The sequence below is a fragment of the Hypanus sabinus genome, chromosome 8 (genome assembly GCF_030144855.1).
Source record: "Hypanus sabinus isolate sHypSab1 chromosome 8, sHypSab1.hap1, whole genome shotgun sequence".
Lineage (NCBI taxonomy): Eukaryota > Metazoa > Chordata > Chondrichthyes > Myliobatiformes > Dasyatidae > Hypanus > Hypanus sabinus.
In genome coordinates this window covers 171798887-171816601 of record NC_082713.1, presented here as the reverse complement: position 1 = coordinate 171816601, position 17715 = coordinate 171798887, and the positions used below count along the sequence as shown (strand labels likewise).

General features: G+C 45.6%; 1 protein-coding gene across 4 annotated transcripts in view; it reads left to right on the top strand.

Annotated features, from left to right (window-relative positions):
• Positions 1-12902, top strand: part of syt10 (synaptotagmin X) — a 163261-nt gene extending 150359 nt beyond the window's left edge. For all 4 annotated transcript variants that reach the window (XM_059976612.1, XM_059976611.1, XM_059976609.1 and 1 more), the window contains 4 exons: positions 527-647; positions 2711-2882; positions 9160-9289; positions 12831-12902. In XM_059976612.1, the coding sequence (XP_059832595.1) occupies positions 527-647; positions 2711-2882; positions 9160-9289; positions 12831-12902 (495 nt within the window). The remainder of the gene's footprint in view (positions 1-526; positions 648-2710; positions 2883-9159; positions 9290-12830) is intronic.
• The last annotated feature ends 4813 nt before the right edge of the window (positions 12903-17715 follow it).

Genomic DNA, 17715 nt, shown 5'->3' with positions numbered 1-17715 from the left:
ATCAGGAAGGAAATACAGAAGCCTCAGGACCCACACCACCAGGTTCAGGAACCATTAGGCCCCCTCAATGATCAGGCTCCTGAACCAGTGTGTATAACTTCCGTCACTTCAACGCTGACCTGATTCCACAACCAACAGAATCACTTTCCAGAACTCCACAACTCATGTTCTCAGGATATTTGTTTGCTTATTTACTTTTCTTATCACTTTTTTTTGTATTTGCATAGTCTATCTTCTTTTGCACACAGATTGTTTGTCAGTCTGTGTGTCATTCTTTACTGATTCTCTTCTATTTCTTTGTTCTACAATGAATGCCTGAAGAAAATTTAATTTTGGATAGGTACATGGATGGGAGGGGTATGGAGGGCTCTGGTCCAGATGCAAGTCAATGGGATTAGGTAGAATAACAGTTCAGCATTGACTAAATGGGCTGAAAGGCCTGTTTCTGCACTGCAGTGCTCAATGATTCTACAATTTGAAATGTCAGATGTTAATGTGTGCCTTTAATTGCTGCCTCTGCCCACAGGAGAGCGTGGATTTGGGAGAGATTATGTTCTCTCTGTGTTACCTTCCCACAGCTGGGCGGATGACTCTGACCGTCATCAAATGCAGGAACCTGAAAGCCATGGACGTCACTGGATTCTCTGGTAAGCTCAACCACAACACAGGGGTTCGGAGAGGCAAATGCTGTTGACAAACATGGGTGTTTTGGAACAATGTTGTCTCCGGGATAAGTGCAAAGGGTAACGGTGACCAGAGGTGACCTGAGGGTTGCAGGTTGTAGAAGGGTTAGCCTGCAGCCCTGCACTCCTCATGAATGAGAGATCTGGGAGTTCAGCCTTCATGACCCGTTCAGAAAAGATGTTGCAAAGCTGGTGATGGATAGCACCACAAGACATAGAAACAGAATGAGGCCATTTGGCCCACTGAGTCTTCTCCCCTATTCTATCATGGCTGATTTATTCTCCCTCTCAACCCCATTCTCCTGCCTTTTCCCCATATCCTTTGATCCCTTCCCTATCAATCTCTGCTCTAAATATACCCAATGACTTGGCCTCTACAGCTGTCTGTGGCAATGAATTCCACAGCTTCACCACCCTCTGGCTAAAGAAATCCCTCTTCATCTGTGTTCTAAAAGGACATTGCCCTTTTCTGATTTTCTGCTTTCTGGTCCTAGAATTTCCCATTACTGGAAATATCCTCTCCATGTCCACTCAAGCTTGGCCTTTCAATATTTGGTAGGATTCAATGAGAGATCCTCCTCATTGTTATAAACTACAGCAAGTACAGGCTTAGAGCCATTAAATGCTCCTGATAGATTAACTCTTTCATTCCAGGGATCATTTTCACAAACCTCCTCTGGACGCTCTCTGCCAACATGTTCTTTCTTAGATATGGGGCCCTGAACTGCTTACAATATGCTAAATGCAGTTTGACCAATGCCTTATAAAACTTGAGTATGATAACCTTACTTTTGTGTTCCAGTCTTTTAAAAACATTACATTTGCCTTCAAGAATCTGATGCCCCAAGAGAGCAGCATCTTTAATCAAAGATCTCCTCCATCTGGGCCAGGCTATCTTCTCATAGCCCATTGAGCAGGAGATACAGAAGCCTGAAGTCCCACACCACAAGATTCAGAAACAGCTCCTTCAAGTTCAATTGCCTTTCAAACATACATGAATACCCATGAATACAGTCAAATGAGACAGTGTTACTCCAGGACCAAGGTGCACCAACAGTCACACACAGCACAAGGCACACATAGCACATATAAGGTGGCAATTACATAGAAGATGTCAATAAAATATAGTCACACAAATAAAATATAGTCCATGAATGTTGCATCTATCTGTAATTGAACCCAACATGGCTTGTCTTTCCTTCAACCATTCAATTCTTGAACTAACTGGTACACCCTAATTGCTATAATTTAGGAACACCACAATCACTTTGACTTTTCACCTCATGCTCTGTGTTTCTGATGCTGCTGTAAGTTAAGTTTTTCATTGCATCTGTGTACACATGGACTTGTGCAGCTGACAATAAACTTGACTTTGACCAAGGCATAGGTCAAATTCAATCCAATTTGATACAATTTATCAAATTAAATTTAACTTCCCATAACCATTCCAATATGTCTGTCCATGGGCTCCTCTACTATCCCGAAGATGTCATTCTTAGGTTGGAGGAGCAACAACTCATATTCCATCCGGGTAGCCTTCACCCTTTCGGTATGAATGTAACTCCTATAACTTATCTCGTCTTCCTTTCTCTGTTCTGCTTTCCTTTTTGCCGCCTCTCTTCTCCTCACCTGCCCATCACCTCCCTTTGGTGAACCTCCTCATTCCCTTTCTTCCATGGTCAGCTGGAAAAAACGGTGGGGTGGAGGTGCATTTGGGAGCAACTGAAGTGTTGCCCTGTGCCTGCTGTCCCTGGCTGTAGAGGTTATGTTTTTGGAGGTGGTAGCTGCCCAGCATAAGTGGCTAGACTGCACTCTGCAACCGCTGTCTGGTGTGAGGGAGGAGGGAGTATTTAGGGTTGAAGGTGAGGTACTGATTGAGCAAACTGTCATCAGGGAATCCATTAGCCACTTTGGTGCTGTCTGGACCGCACACAGGGGAAGTGTTTCACCACTCCTCACTTGTGCCTTGTCTATGAAGGAAAGGCTTAGGGGGTTTTGGGAGGTGTGAAACTCTCTTTGTCTTTCAGACCCATATGTAAAGGTTTCTCTCATTTGTGATGGAAAGAGATTGAAAAAGCGAAAGACTACCACAAAGAAGAATACCCTCAACCCCGTTTACAATGAGGCCATCATCTTCGACATTCCCCCAGAGAGCATGGAGCAGGTCAGCCTGGCCATCACCATCATGGACTACGATCGGTGAGTCTCCCTCTCTCCACTGCTCTCTGCTTTCACTCAAACAGCATCCTGACTACACTGCTGAGAATATTGTTTGGGACTGCAGACAGACATACTTTATTGATCCCGAGGGAAACTGGGTTTCGTTACAGCCGCACCAACCAAGAATAGTGAAGAAATATAGCAATATAAACCCATAAATAATTAAATAATAATAAGTTAATCATGCCAAGTGGAAATAAGTCCAGGACCAGCCTATTGGCTCAGGGTGTTTGACACTCCGAGGGAGGAGTTGTAAAGTTTGATGGCCACAGGTAGGAATGACTTCCTATGATGCTCAGTGTTACATCTCGGTGGAATGAGTCTCTGGGTGAATGTACTCCTGTGCCTAACCAGTACATTTTGGAGTGGATGGGAGACATTGTCCAAGATGGCATGCAACTTGGACAGCATCCTCTTTTCAGACACCACCGTCAGAGAGTCCAGTTCCACCCCCACAACATCACTGGCCTTACGAATAAGTTTGTTGATTCTATTGGTGTGTGCTACCCTCAGCCTGCTGCCCCAGCACACAACAGCAAACATGATAGAACTGGCCACCACTGCTTCATAGAACATCCTCAGCATCGTCCGGCAGATGTTAAAGGACCTCAGGCTCCTCAGGAAATAGAGACGGCTCTGACCCTTCTTGTAGACAGCCTCAGTGTTCTTTAACCAGTCCAGTTTATTGTCCATTCGTATCCCCAGGTATTTGTAATCCTCCACTATGTCCACACTGACCCCTTGGATGGAAACAGGGGGCACCGGTGCCTTAGCCCTCCTCAGGTCCACCACCAGCTTCTTAGTCTTTTTCACATTAAGCTGCAGATGATTCTGCTCGCACCATGTGACAAAGTTTCCCACCGTCGCCCTGTACTCAGCCTCATCTCCCTTGTTGATGCATCCAACTATGGCAGACTGCTGTCAGTATTGTGTTCAGTTATGGTTGTCTCATTATAGAAAGGGTGTGGAGATGTGGCAGAGGAGATTTGTTAGGATCCTGCCTGGAATAGACAGCATGAAAAGCTAGGGCTTTTCTCTATAGAGCAGAGGAGGATGAGAGGTGACTTGAAAGAGGTGTACAAGATGATAAGAGGCATGGAGCCAACAACTAAAGTCTTTTTTCCAGGGCAGAAATGGTTAATATGAGCAAAAGTAATATTAATGTGATTGGAGGAATGAATTTGGGTGATGACAGATGTAGGTTTTTTCACTGTGCTGGGTGTTGTGGTCGAGACTTTTGGATAGGCATACATGAATGAAAGGGAAATTCAAGATTCAAAATCCAACATTATTTAATGTTATTTCCTGCACAAAAATGTAAAGCAGAATGAAATAATTGTTCCTCCATGTCTGAAGCAACACAAAAAACACAATATAAAGAATATAGTAATAATAATAAGAAGACAATAAATATAAATACATAAGAGTTTATATACATAGATTGATAGTGTGACGCATAGAGTGACACGAGGCGCAGGAGTGACTGTACATAAGGTGACTCTGATAGTTAATGATAAAGTAGTGGTGGCTGTGGAGGGGTGGGTTACTGGGTGGAGGTGTTGATCAGAGTAATTGTTTTTGAGTCTGGTTGTCCTAGTGTGGATGCTACATAACCTCCTCCTGATGGGAGTGGGACAAACATTCCATGAACCGGTGGGTGGATCCTTCCTTTTCTGACACTTTTTGGTTTCTTCTTGATGGTAGGCTAGTGCAGTGCAACTCCATACCAAACAGCTTGCTCACACGGTGGTTAATACATAACATGTCAGTACGTGACCTTGTGGAACATCAGGTGGCATTTTTACCATTCACATTTGACTGTTTTTTAATGAGGCTGAGTAGCTAGCTCTTCGTTCAGCCTAGCGTGGATAGTAAGCGTGCAAGGAGCTGGCCGGATTTGAACTCAGGACCATTTGCCTCAAAGTCCGTACTGATGCCACTACACCACCGGCTGTCTTCTGTATGTAAGGTGACTGAGAGGAAATGATAAGTGAGAGATGTGGAGGTCTGGGTTGGGTGGGTGGAAGCGTTGATCACTCTTACTGCTTGGGGGAAAGTAACTGTTTCTGAGTTGGGTGAACCTGGTGTGGATGCCATGATTGGAAGGATAATTAGGAGGGAAGGGTTAGATTGATATTAGAGTAGATGAAAAGGTCAGGACAACATCTTGGGTCAAAGTGCCTGCACTGAGTTCTAAAGGTGGAGGTGATGATTCATGTTGCCTCAAGAAGGACCACATCTATCATCGGTGATCCCCGTCATCTGTTTTCCCACTGGTCACTTTGCTGAATGATTGGCCTTATCTCTCAATGGTCATCGCTTTTGTATCAATATCATGAGTACCTGAGGAAGGAAGCAGTACTGCAGAGAGCATTAATCACAAGCGATTCTGCAGACACTTGCAGTCTTGAGTAACACACAGATGGAGAACTGGACTAGGATGGTTGTCCTAGAGGAGATAATCTCCTGAGTCCAAGGCCAGTGAATAGCAGTCTATTATGGGCAGTCTGGTCAACCTGGGAGGACCTGATAAAAGTTAAAAGATTGAGATATATATATGTAAAATTTAGTAAGTCATACAAAACGAGAGGGGAAAAAAACTGAAGTATTGTAAATGGGTTCACTGGCCATTCAGAAATCAGATGGCAGAGGCAAAGAGTCTGTTCCTGAATCATTGAGTGTATATCTTCCTGTACCTCCTCCAGATGGTAACAGTGAGATCAAGGAATGTCCTGGGTGATGGGGGGGGGGGGGTGGTGGTCCTTAACGATGAATGCTGCATTTTTTGAAGCATCACCTTTTGAAGGTGTTCTGGGTGAAAGGAAAGGAAGGAAACTATAGACCTGTTAGCCTTGACATCAGTGGTTGGGAAGTTGTTGGAATCGCTTGTTAAGGATGAGATTATGGAGTACCTGGAGGCACATGACAAGATAGGCCAAAGTCAACATGGTTTCCTGAAAGGAGAATCCTGCCTGACAAAGGAGACGCAAAGACATGGTGCACATGGATTTTCAAAAGGCCCTTGACAAGGCGCTGCATATAAGAGCCCATGGAATTACAGGGAAGTTACTAGCATGGATGGAGCATTGGCTGGTTGGCAGATAACAGAGAGTGAGAATAAAGGCATCCTATTCTGGCTGGCTGCTGGTTACCAGTGGATTTCAACAGGGGTTGGTTGGAACCACAGCTTTTTACGATGCATGTCAATAATTTAGACCACGGCATTAATGGATTTGTGGCTAAATTTGCCAATTATACAAAATAGGTGGAGGAGCGGGTAGTGTTGAGGAAACAGAGAACCTGCAGAGAGACTTAGATAGTTTAGGAGAATGGGCAAAGAAGTGGCAAATGAAATACAATGTTGGAAAGTGTATGGTCATGCACTTTGGTAGAAGAAATAAATGGGCAGACTATTATTTAGATGGGGAGAGAATTCAAAATGCAAAGGGACTTGGGTCCTTGTGCAAGATACCCTAAAGGTTAACCTCCAGGTTGAGTCAGTCGTGAAGAAGGGGAATGCAATGTTGGCATTCATTTCTAGAGGTATAGAATATAAGGGCAGGGATGTGATGTTGAGGCTCTATAAGTCACTCGTGAGACCACACTTGGAGTATTGTGTGCAGTTTTGGGCTCCTTATTTTAGAAAGGATATACTGACATTGGAGAGGGTTCAGAGAAGATTCAGAATTTTCTTCTGGTATGCTGGCCTTTATAAATCAGAGCATTGAGTATAGGAGTTGGGATGTAATGTTAAAATTGTACAAGGCATTGGTAAGGCCGAATTTGGAGTATTGTGTGCAGTTCTGGTCACTGAATTATAAGAAAGATATCAACAAAATAGAGAGAGTACAGAGAAGATTTACTAGAATGTTACCTGGGTTTCAGCACCTAAGTTACAGGGAAAGGTTGAACAAATTAGGTCTTTGTTCTTTGGAGCGTAGAAGGTTGATGGGGGGACTTGATAGAGGTATTTAAAAGTATGAGGGGATAGATAGAGTTGACGTGAATAGGCTTTTTCCATTGAGAGTAGGGGAGATTCAAACAAGAGGACATGAGTTGAGAGTTAGGGAGCAAAAGTTTAAGGGTAATACGAGGGGGAATTTCTTTACTCAGAGTGGTAGCTGTGTGGAATGAGCTTCCAGTAGAAGTGGTAGAGGCAGGTTCGGTATTGTCATTTAAAGTAAAATTGAATAGGTACATGGACAGGAAAGGAATGGAGGATTATGGGCTAAGTGTGGGCCACTGGGACTTGGTGAGAGTAAGCATTCGGCATGGACTAGAAGGGCTGAGATGGCCTGTTTCCGTGTTGTAATTGTTATATGAAAGGGTTACCGTATGAGGAACATCTGGCAGCTCTTGGGCTATATTTCCTGGAGTTCAGGAGAATAAGGGGGATCTCACAGTAACAATCCGAATATTAAGAGGCCTGAACAGATTAGATATGGCAAAGTTATTTCCCATGGTAGGGGATTCCAGGACAAGAGGGCACAACTTCAGGATTGAAGGATGTCCATTTAAAACAGAGATGTGGAGAAATTACTTTAGTCCGAGGGTGGTAAATCTGTGGAATTTGTTGCCACGAGTGGCTGTGGTGGTCAAGTCATTGGGTGCATTTAAGGCAGAGATAGATAGGTTCTTGATTAGCCAGTGCATCAAAGGGTATGGGGTGAAGGCAGGGGAGTGAGGATGACTGGAAGAATTGGATCAGCCCATGGTTGAATGGCGGAGCAGACTCAATGGGCCGAATGGACTACTTCTACACCTATATCTTATGGTGTTATGGTCTTATGGGTGCTAGGGTTACTAGTGCCCATGATGGAGCTGGCTGAGTTTACAACCCTCTGCAGCTTTTTCCGACCCTGTGCAGTGGCTCCACCACACCGGACAGTGATGCAGCCTGTTGGAATGCTCCAGTGAATGAAACCAGTTAGAATGCAGGAGAGTGATTTGTAGACGGTACACACTGCAGTCATTGTGTGGCAGAGGGAGATAAGGAGGGGTTGAAGAGTGGGTAAAATGCTATCGTGTGGCTGTTCCGGAGTTGTACTTTTGCTCACCTTATACAGGTTTGACATTTGACCCTTATAACTTGGACAGCAATGGTGACATAGAGGTTAGTGCAAGGGTTGCCAACCTTTTTTATGCCATGGACCAATACCATTAAGCAAGGGGTCCATGGACCCCTAGGTTAGTGTAATGTTATGACAGAGCCAGTAAGCTTGGTTCAATTCCTGCTGCTGTCTTCAAAGGATTTGTACCATTTGTGAGCAAATGGATTTTCTCCTGGTGCTCTGGTTTCTTCCCACATTTCAAAGACATACGGGTTAGTAGGTTATAGACACAAAAGACACGGCAGATGCTGGAATTCTAGAGCAACAAACAACAAATTTAAACATTTACCCCACAATTATATTACTAATTTTCCCCACTAAATATGTTGGAGCAAAAGTACTGTCTCGTTGCTGGAAATGTTGGTCAAGCAAAGAACAATCATGTCATAATGATGCCACTGATGTTAAATATTGGTTTAGTCAAAAAGGAAATTGAAGTTCTGATGAAGGGTCTTGGCCTGAGATGTCGACTGTTTGCTCATTGCCATAGATACTGCCTGCCCTGCTGAGTTCCTCCAACATTGTGTGTGTGTGTGTGTTGCCAAGGAAATTGAAGAATGAAATCATGGTGGGCCAGGCACACAAATCTGGCCACCTCAATGTTCTCGCTTCTTATGTTATACGTATAAAAACATTATTTGGATATTAACAGAAACTGGTACAGCGCAGTAGCATAGTGGTTGGCATAACGCTGTCACAACACCAGCGACCCTGGTTTAATTGCCGCCGTTACATATAAGGAGTTTTGTGTTCTCCCCATGACCGCAGGTGTTTCTCCAGATGCTTCAGTTTCCTCCCACAGTTCAAAGACATTTGGGTCAGTAGGCTGATTGGTCATATGGGTATAATTGGGCAGCACAGGCTTGTTGGCCCAGAAGGGCTTGTTAGCCTGCTGTATCTCTAAACCTAATGGAATAAACTTCTGGAGGAACTCAGCAGGTCAGGTAGCATGTACTGGGGGGAATAAACAGTCAGCTTTTTGGGCTGAGACCCTTCATCAGGACTTTTGTCAGGTCAGTAGGTAAGTTGGTCACATGGCGCAATTGGGCAGCGCAGGCTCATTGGGCCAGAAGGACCTGTGACAGTGCTGTATCTCTAAATCAAAGATAAAATGAGCTGTGGCTGCTTCTTCTGTCCATTCACAGAGTTGGTCACAATGAGGTCATTGGCGTGTGTCGTGTGGGGCAGGATGCAGAGGGACTGGGACGCGAACACTGGAATGAGATGTTGGCCTACCCCCGTAAACCCATCGCCCACTGGCACCCACTGGCAGAGGTAAGGGAGGGGTCATTGTGACTTTGTGTTGGTGAAACAGGGATGGTGGACCAACGTTAGTTACCATGGCTCCCTTGCAGGAAAACTGGGAAGAGGTATACACGATGGGTGGGATAGTGATCCAGCCCATATTCTCCACCTCTGTCAGCTTCCTCAGTCAGGGAATCCATCATTACTGTCATCGAGCAGACGGGGAGACTGTCTGGCAACTTAAACAGTGTATCAGACACCCGTTCAATCCTGCCCTCCATGTGTTTCTAAAATGATACTATTGTTCCTGCGTCAGTCACTTGTACTGTATTCGTCTGCTCGTACTATATACTCATCACGCTCTATGTCAAAAAGTTGCTCCTCACAACCCTTTAAAATCTTCCCCCCCTCACCCTAAAACTATGCCCCCTACCCTGGGGAAAGGCTGTCACCCTATTGATGGACTCCCCCTACACTGGGGAAAAGTGTGTCACCCTATCGATGGACTCCCCCTACGCTGGGGAAAAGTGTGTCACCTTATCGATGGACTCCCCCTACGCTGGGGAAAAGTGTGTCACTTTATCGATGGACTCCCCTATGCTGGGGAAAGGCTGTCACCCTATTGATGGACTCCCCCTACGCTGGGGAAAAGTGTGTCACCTTATCGATGGACTCCCCCTACGCTGGGGAAAAGTGTGTCACCTTATCGATGGACTCTCCTACCCTGGGGAAAAGTGTGTCACCTTATCGATGGACTCCCCTACCCTGGGGAAAGGCTGTCACCTTATCGATGGACTCCCCCTACGCTGGGGAAAAGTGTGTCACCTTATCGATGGACTCCCCCTACGCTGGGGAAAAGTGTGTCACCTTATCGATGGACTCCCCCTACGCTGGGGAAAAGTGTGTCACCTTATCGATGGACTCCCCTACACTGGGGAAAAGTGTGTCACCTTATCGATGGACTCCCCTACCCTGGGGAAAAGTGTGTCACCTTATTGATGGATTCCCCTACCCTGGGGAAAAGTGTGTCACCTTATTGATGGACTCCCCTACTCTGGGGAAAGGCTGTCACCTTATTGATGGACTCCCCTACCCTGGGGAAAAGTGTGTCACCTTATCGATGGACTCCCCTACTCTGGGGAAAGGCTGTCACCTTATCGATGGACTCCCCTACTCTGGGGAAAAGTGTGTCACCCTATCGATGGACTCCCCTACCCTGGGGAAAAGTGTGTCACCTTATCGATGGACTCCCCTACCCTGGGGAAAAGTGTGTCACCTTATCGATGGACTTCCCTACCCTGGGGAAAGGTGTGTCACCTTATCGATGGACTCCCCCTACCCTGGGGAAAAGTGTGTCACCTTATCGATGGACTCCCCTACCCTGGGGAAAGGCTGTCACCCTATCGATGGACTCCCCTACCCTGGGGAAAAGTGTGTCACCTTATCGATGCTGCTCATCATAATTTTAAACAGCTTATAAGGTCGACCCTCACTCCCTGACGTTTCAATAACCGTGCCTGGCCAACATCTCCCTGTAACTCAAGCCCTCTAGTCCTGGCAACATCCTCAAAAATCTTTTCTGCATTGTTGAACCACATCTCTCCTACAACAGGTTCCCAAAGCCATACACGTTACTCCAGGAGCAACGTCACTGACTGTAACACAGTGTTCCACCTCCCACCCTCAGTACGCTGACTGGCAGACAGCAGACTGAACACCTTTTCCACCACCTGTCTTTCTGATGTGGCTTCTAACGCACTGTGCCCTTATACCCCCCAGGCCCCTCTCTTCCATACACTCCTGTTGCCTTGTCATTACTCCCTAGGTAGTATGTGGTAACGTAGAGTTGTAGAACACTACACAGAAACAGGACCTTCAGCCCATCTAGTCAGTGCTGAACTATTAATCTGCCTAGTCCCACTGACCTCTACTGGAACCACAGCCCTCCATACCCCCACATCCAAATTTCTCTTATGTGTTGTAATTGAACCCACATCCATCACTTCCACTGTCAGCTCATTCCACACTCTCACCACCCTCTGAATGAAGAAGTTCCCCTCATGTTCCCCTTAAACATTTCACCTTTCACCCTTAACCCATAACCTCTAGTTGTAGTCCCACCGAACCTCAGTGGAAAAAAGCCTGCTTGCATTTACCCTTTTGATACCCTTCATCATTTTGTATAACTCTTTCTGTATACATAATTTTGTGTACCTCTATATGAACTTAACAGCGAACACAGAACACTACAGCACACTACATGTTGTGCTGATCTTTTAACCTACTCTAAGATCAACTTAACCCTTCCCTCTCACATAGCCCTCCAGTTTTCTATCATCTATGTGCCTGTCTAAGGGTCTTTTAAATGCCCCTAGTGCTGCCTCTATCACCACCCACTAGCGGGGCATTTTACACACTCACCACTCCTGTGTGAAAACAACCCAACTCTGACATCCCCCTATACTTTCCTCCAGTCACCTTAAAATGATGTCTCCTCATATTAGCCATTTCTGCGCTGGGAAAAGTCTCTGGCTGTCCACTATATCTGTGCCTCTTATCTTGTACACCTCTATCAATCACCTCTCATATTCCTTCACTCCAAAGAGAAAATCCTGAGCTCACGCAACCTATCCTCATAAGGCCTGCTCTCTAGTCCAGCAGCATCCTGGTAAATCCGCTCTGCAGCCTCTCTAAAGCTTCCACATCCTTCCTATTGAAGCGACCAGAACGGAACACAATATTCCAAGTGTGGCCAAACTGGAGTCCTATGTTACCTAACAGCTCTTGAACTCAGTCCCCCACTGAAGGCCAACACACCATACGGCTTCTTCACCATCCTTTGAACATTCAACTTTCAAAGTATAATTCAGTCGGCACGGTCGCGTAAATGCTATTACAGAACCAGCGAGCTGGGTCCAGTTCCCGCTGCTGACCATGAGGAGTTTGTCGGTTTGCTCCATGACTTCCAGGTGCTCTGGTGAACTGGTCACACGGCACAGGCTCGTTGGGCCAGAGGACTTGTTACCATGCAGCATCCTTAACAAAAATTCCTACACTGGTTTGACTTTCCAAATGCAGTCACCTCACACATATTTATGTACTTAGGTATTTATGTGTGTGTATATCTATCTACCTATTTTAATTAGAGATACTGAGCAGAATAGGCCATTCTGCCCCTTAAAGCTGTGCCACCCCAGAAACTCCCCACAATCCCGATTTAACCCTAATTTAATCATGGGATAATTTGCAATGACCAATTAACCTGCTCACTGTTGTGCCTTTGAACTGTGGGAGGAAACCGAAGGATCTGGGGAAAACCCACACATCCCACAGGGAGGTTGTACAGAGACTCCATACGGAGGATGCCGGGGTTGAGCTCCGGACTCAGACACCCCGAGCCTTCATAGCCTCGCGCTAACCGCTACACTAACGTAGCGCCCTCCATCTGTATCAGAATCCTACTTTCGACATGTAAGTGGTCTAATGCAACCTCCCATATGTAAGCAGGGTCTCAGTACTGGAGGATGACTCATTCTTGGAGTAATTCTGCTCTGAACTGATTCTATTCCAGGAGCCAGGACGAGCGACGAGTTTTGACAGCCAAGGATCCTGTCCTTCTCCCAAGCTTCCTCCTTCACCATAGGAAGAGCCTGCCTCCGCACCGCATACCCAGAATCCATGGGGGGAGTCTGGAGATTGGAAGCAATCCTGTCGGACACGCACGGGGCAGGTTTGCCAGTGTCACATGGATCACTGATGACTGATTCCAGCTGCTATCAGGATGAAAGGGGGGCCCTTCCTGGGAGTTACTTCAGGGGGGTACTTTCTGAACACATGGCTGGGGACGGGGTCACTTTAAATCACACGTTGTTTTATTGTAAGTTATTTGCCGATGTTGTGACCTTTTGATCCACTTTCTGTCTTTATGTAATCCGTAGGAGTCGAGCTGGATGAAGGCAGCATCAAACTCAGGGGGGTCGTCAGGGCAGTTCACGGCCAGGATCCCAGTGGGTGGGCAGGCAGGAACTGGGGAGGGGCGATGACCTGTCACAGGCACTCAACACAGACACATCTGACAGACTCAGAATCAGGTTTAATATCACTGGCATATGTCATGAAGTTTGTTGTTCTGAGGCTGCAGCACAGTGTGTACATAATAATAATAAATACATAAATGACAATACAAATTAACGTAGAAAAATTAAATTAAGTAAGTAGTGCACAAGGAGAGCAAAACATAATGAGGTAGAGCAGTGTTCATGAGTTTATTGCCCAATCAGAAATTGGATGGCAGAGGGGAAGAAGCTGTTACTGAAATATTGTGTGTGTGTCTTTATGCTTCCTCCCTGATGAGAAGGGGGCACGTCCAGGGTGATGGGGGTCCTTAATGATGGACGTACCTTTTTGAAGGATCACTTTTTGCTGATGTCCTGGATGCTGGGGAGGCGAGTGTCCATTATGGAACTGGCTGAGTTTACAACTTCTGCAGAAAGTTTCTGATCCTGTGCAGTGGCCTCCTCCCCATAACGGACGATGATTCGGCCAGTTAGAATACTCTCCATCGTACATCTGTAGAGATTTGCAAGAGTCATGCACTGATGACCCCAGTTTCACAGTCCCAGCACAACTGTTCTAAACAGGAAAGTCTCAAACAGGCTGGTAGCGATAACAGAGGTGGGGTAGAGAAAATATTTTAACACTCATTCCTCATTTGATTCAGCAGGCAGTAAAGGAAGCAGTGTTTATGTGTTAAAGGTTATAAAAAATATTTTGTTAGAGTTGTATAAAGAAAAAATACAGAAAAAAATGGTTGATGAAATAGTAAAATACACAAAATAATATTTATCAACCTATCACAATGCTGGCTACACAATGCACTGCCGGAGGAAGCCATAAATGTCCAACAGCTTTTTCACTCTGTCTGTCTGTCTGTCTGTCTCTCTCTCTCTCTATCTCTGTCTGTTTGTCTCTCTCTCGCCCCCTCTCTCTTCATCTTCCTCTCTCTCTTTCTCTGTCTCACTCTCTTTCTTTCCCTCTCAATATCCTTGTCTTTGTCTCCAGCAATTGGCCTTAGTCGTGACCCAAGCTAAGAAAAGATTTGCCCTCACAGACAGAAGTTCATCTTCTTAAGCTTATCACCCCTGCTGGGGCATAGTCTGCTGACAGCAGCTCATCAGAGTCCTCTGTAGTGGGCCAACCTTTCATGTTGTCTCCAGGTCTAGCCCATCTTCTTAGTGGCTCCTTCCTCTCCCAGGGATGAGGTATTGGAAGCTTCTGTTGGTGTTTCTGTGGCCCTGGGTTTAATGGGATGGGGTTTCTAGCCCCATACTCAACCCTCCTCCTTTCACAGATGGGCTCACAACCATCATGGTGCAGTTAGAAAGAAATTGCCCTTTTTAATATCCTTCAAGACCCTTTACTCCAATAATACTTGGTAAGTTGATGGAGAAGATCCTGAGAGGCAGGATTTATGAACATTTGGAGGGGCATAATATGATTAGGAATAGTCAGCATGGCTTTGTCAAAGGCAGGTCGTGCCTTACCAGCCAGATTGAATTTTTTGAGGATGCGACTAAACACATTAATGATGGTAGAGCCGTAGATGTAGTGTATATGGATTTCAGCAAGGCATTTGATGAAGTACCCCATGCGATGCTTATTGAGAAAGTAAGGAGGCATGGGATCCAAGGGGACATTGCTTTGTGGATCCAGAACTGGCTTGCTCACAGAAGGCAAAGAGTGGTTGTAGACGGGTCATATTCTACACGGAGGTCGGTGGCCAGTGGTGTGCCTCAGGGATCTGTTCTGGGACCCTCACTCATTGTGATTTTTATAAATGACCTGGATGAGAAAGTGGAGGGATGGGTTAGTAAGTTTGCTGATGACACAAATGTTGGAGGTGTTGTGGATAGTGTGGAGGGCTGTCAGAGGTTACAGTGGGACATTGATAGGATGCAAAACTGGACTGAGAAGTGGCAGATGGAGTTCAACCCAGATAAGTGTGAGGTGGTTCATTTTGGTAGGTCAAATATGATGGCAGAATTTGGTATTAATGGTAGGACTCTTGGCAGTATGGAGGATCAGAGGAATCTTGGGATTCCAGTCCATAGGACACTCAAAACTGCTATGCAGGTTGACTCTGTGGCTAAGAAGGCATACGGTCCATTGGCCTTCATGAATCATGGGATTGAGTTTTAGAGCCGAGAGGTAATGTTGCAGCTATACAGGACCCTGGTCAGATCCCACTTGGAGTACTGTGCTTAATTCTAGTCACCTCACTACAGGAAGGATGTGGAAACCATAGAAAGGGTGCAGAGGAGATTTACAAGGATGTTGCCTGGATTGGAGAGCATGCCTTATGAGAATAGGTTGAGTGAACTCAGCCTTTTCTCCTTGGAGCGACGAAGGATGAGAGGTGACCTGATAGAGGTGTACAAGATAATGAGAGGCATTGATCATGTGGATAGTCAGAGGCTGAAATGGCTAGCATGAGAGGGCATAGTTTTAAGGTGTTTGGAAGCAGGTACAGAGGAGATGTCAGGGGTAAGTCATTTACGCAGAGAGTGGTGAGTACGTGGAATGGGCTGTCGGTGGCAGTGGTGGAGGTGTAAACGATAGGGTCTTTTAAGAGACTCCTGGATGGCTACATGGAGTTTAGAAAAATAGAGGGCTATGGGTAAAACCTAGGTAGTTCTAAGGTAGGGACATGTTTGGCACAGCTTTGTGGGCTGAAGGACCTGTATTGTGCTGTAGGTTTTCTATGTTTCTACTTTGCCTGTTTATTCCTATCATGACCTGCAGAGTTCCTACAGCATTTTGTGAGTGTTAAACAACATTTTCACCATTATCTGCACTCAAGGTCATAGAATAGAACTCATACTGAAATCTCATGTCCAAGTCTGATGCTATTTTGTCTTTCAGACTTCTATTTGGTGTTATGTATTTTAGCATATGTCAAGGAGGAATCAAATTTGTTGTTACACAAAATGCTGGAGGAATTCAGCAGACCAGGCAGCAACCATGGAAAAAGGTACACAGTTGACATTTTCAGGGCGAGACTCTTCATCAGGACCGGATAAAAATCAGATTAGAAGTTAGAGTAGGAAGATAGGAAAGAGGAGAGGATGAAGTACAAGGTAGTGGGTGACAGGTGAAACTGGGAGGGCGAGGGATGAAGTTAAGAGCTGGGAGGTTGATTGGGGAAAGAGATACAGGGCTGTAGAAGGGGTATTCTGATAGGAGAGGACAGAAGACCATGGAAGAAAGGGAAGGGGGAGGAGCACCAGATGATGATGATGGTGTCAGAGGGTGATGGGCAAATTAGGAGATAAGGTGAGAGAGGGAAATGGGAATGGGGAATGGTGAAGCAGAGGAAGGAAGGGCACCGTTACTGGAAGTTTGAGAAATCAGTTCACACTATCAGGTTGGAGGCTACCCAGACAGAATATCAGGTGTTGCTCCTCTGACCTGAGGATGGCCTCATCACATTTTGTGTATATTACTTTGATTTGCAGGCTCTGCAGATTTTCTCCTTTGTTGTTAGAGTAAGAAGGCGAGTGATGTGTTGGCCTTCACTAGGCAAGGGGATTGAATTTAAATGTTCACCAAAACCCTGATTAGACCACACTTATGCTTTGTGTTCACTTCTGCTCTCCTCATTATAGGAAGGATGTGGAAGCTTTAGAGAGGGTGCTGAAGAGACTTACCAGGGTGCTGCCTGGATTAGAGAGTACACCTTATGAGAATAGGTTGAGAGAGGCAGGGCTTTTCTCTTTGGAGTGACGGAGGATAAGAGATGTCCTGATCGAGGTGTACAAGATGATAAAAGGCATTGATCAAATGACTTTTCCCAGGGTGGAAATGGCTAATACAAAGGTGCACAATTTTAATGTGTTTTTAGGATATCAGGGGTAGGTTTTTTTTACAGAGAGTGGTGGGTGTGTGGAAACTCGCTGCCAGAGGTGGTAGGAGAGGCAGATACATTAGAGACATTTAAGAAACTCTTAGATAGGCACATGGATGACAGAAAAATGGAGGGCGATGGGGAAGGACGGGTTAGATTAAAAAGTTGGCACGACATCATGGGCTGTGATGTTCTATGTTCTGTAAGAGATTTAGATCATTCCTTATGGGAGTCACTGAGGAGTGGTGGGACAAAAGTGAACATAGATTTATAAAGCATAGCCCAAACAAATCACAAATATTTTATTCAGTAACTAACAATCTGCTGGGGGAGACCACAAGTCAGGTAGTAGTGATGACTGTTTACTCCCCTCTAGAGATACTGCCAGGCCACTGAGTTACTCCAGCGGCTGGGTGTTACTCCACTTCCCGCATTTGGTGTCAAATATGTCACTGGGATCAATATGCGACCAGTCCCACTCCAGCATTCAGACACACAGCTCGGTGCTGTGAGGCCCAGGCGTTGGTTACCTGGACCCTGGCCGTTTACCTGG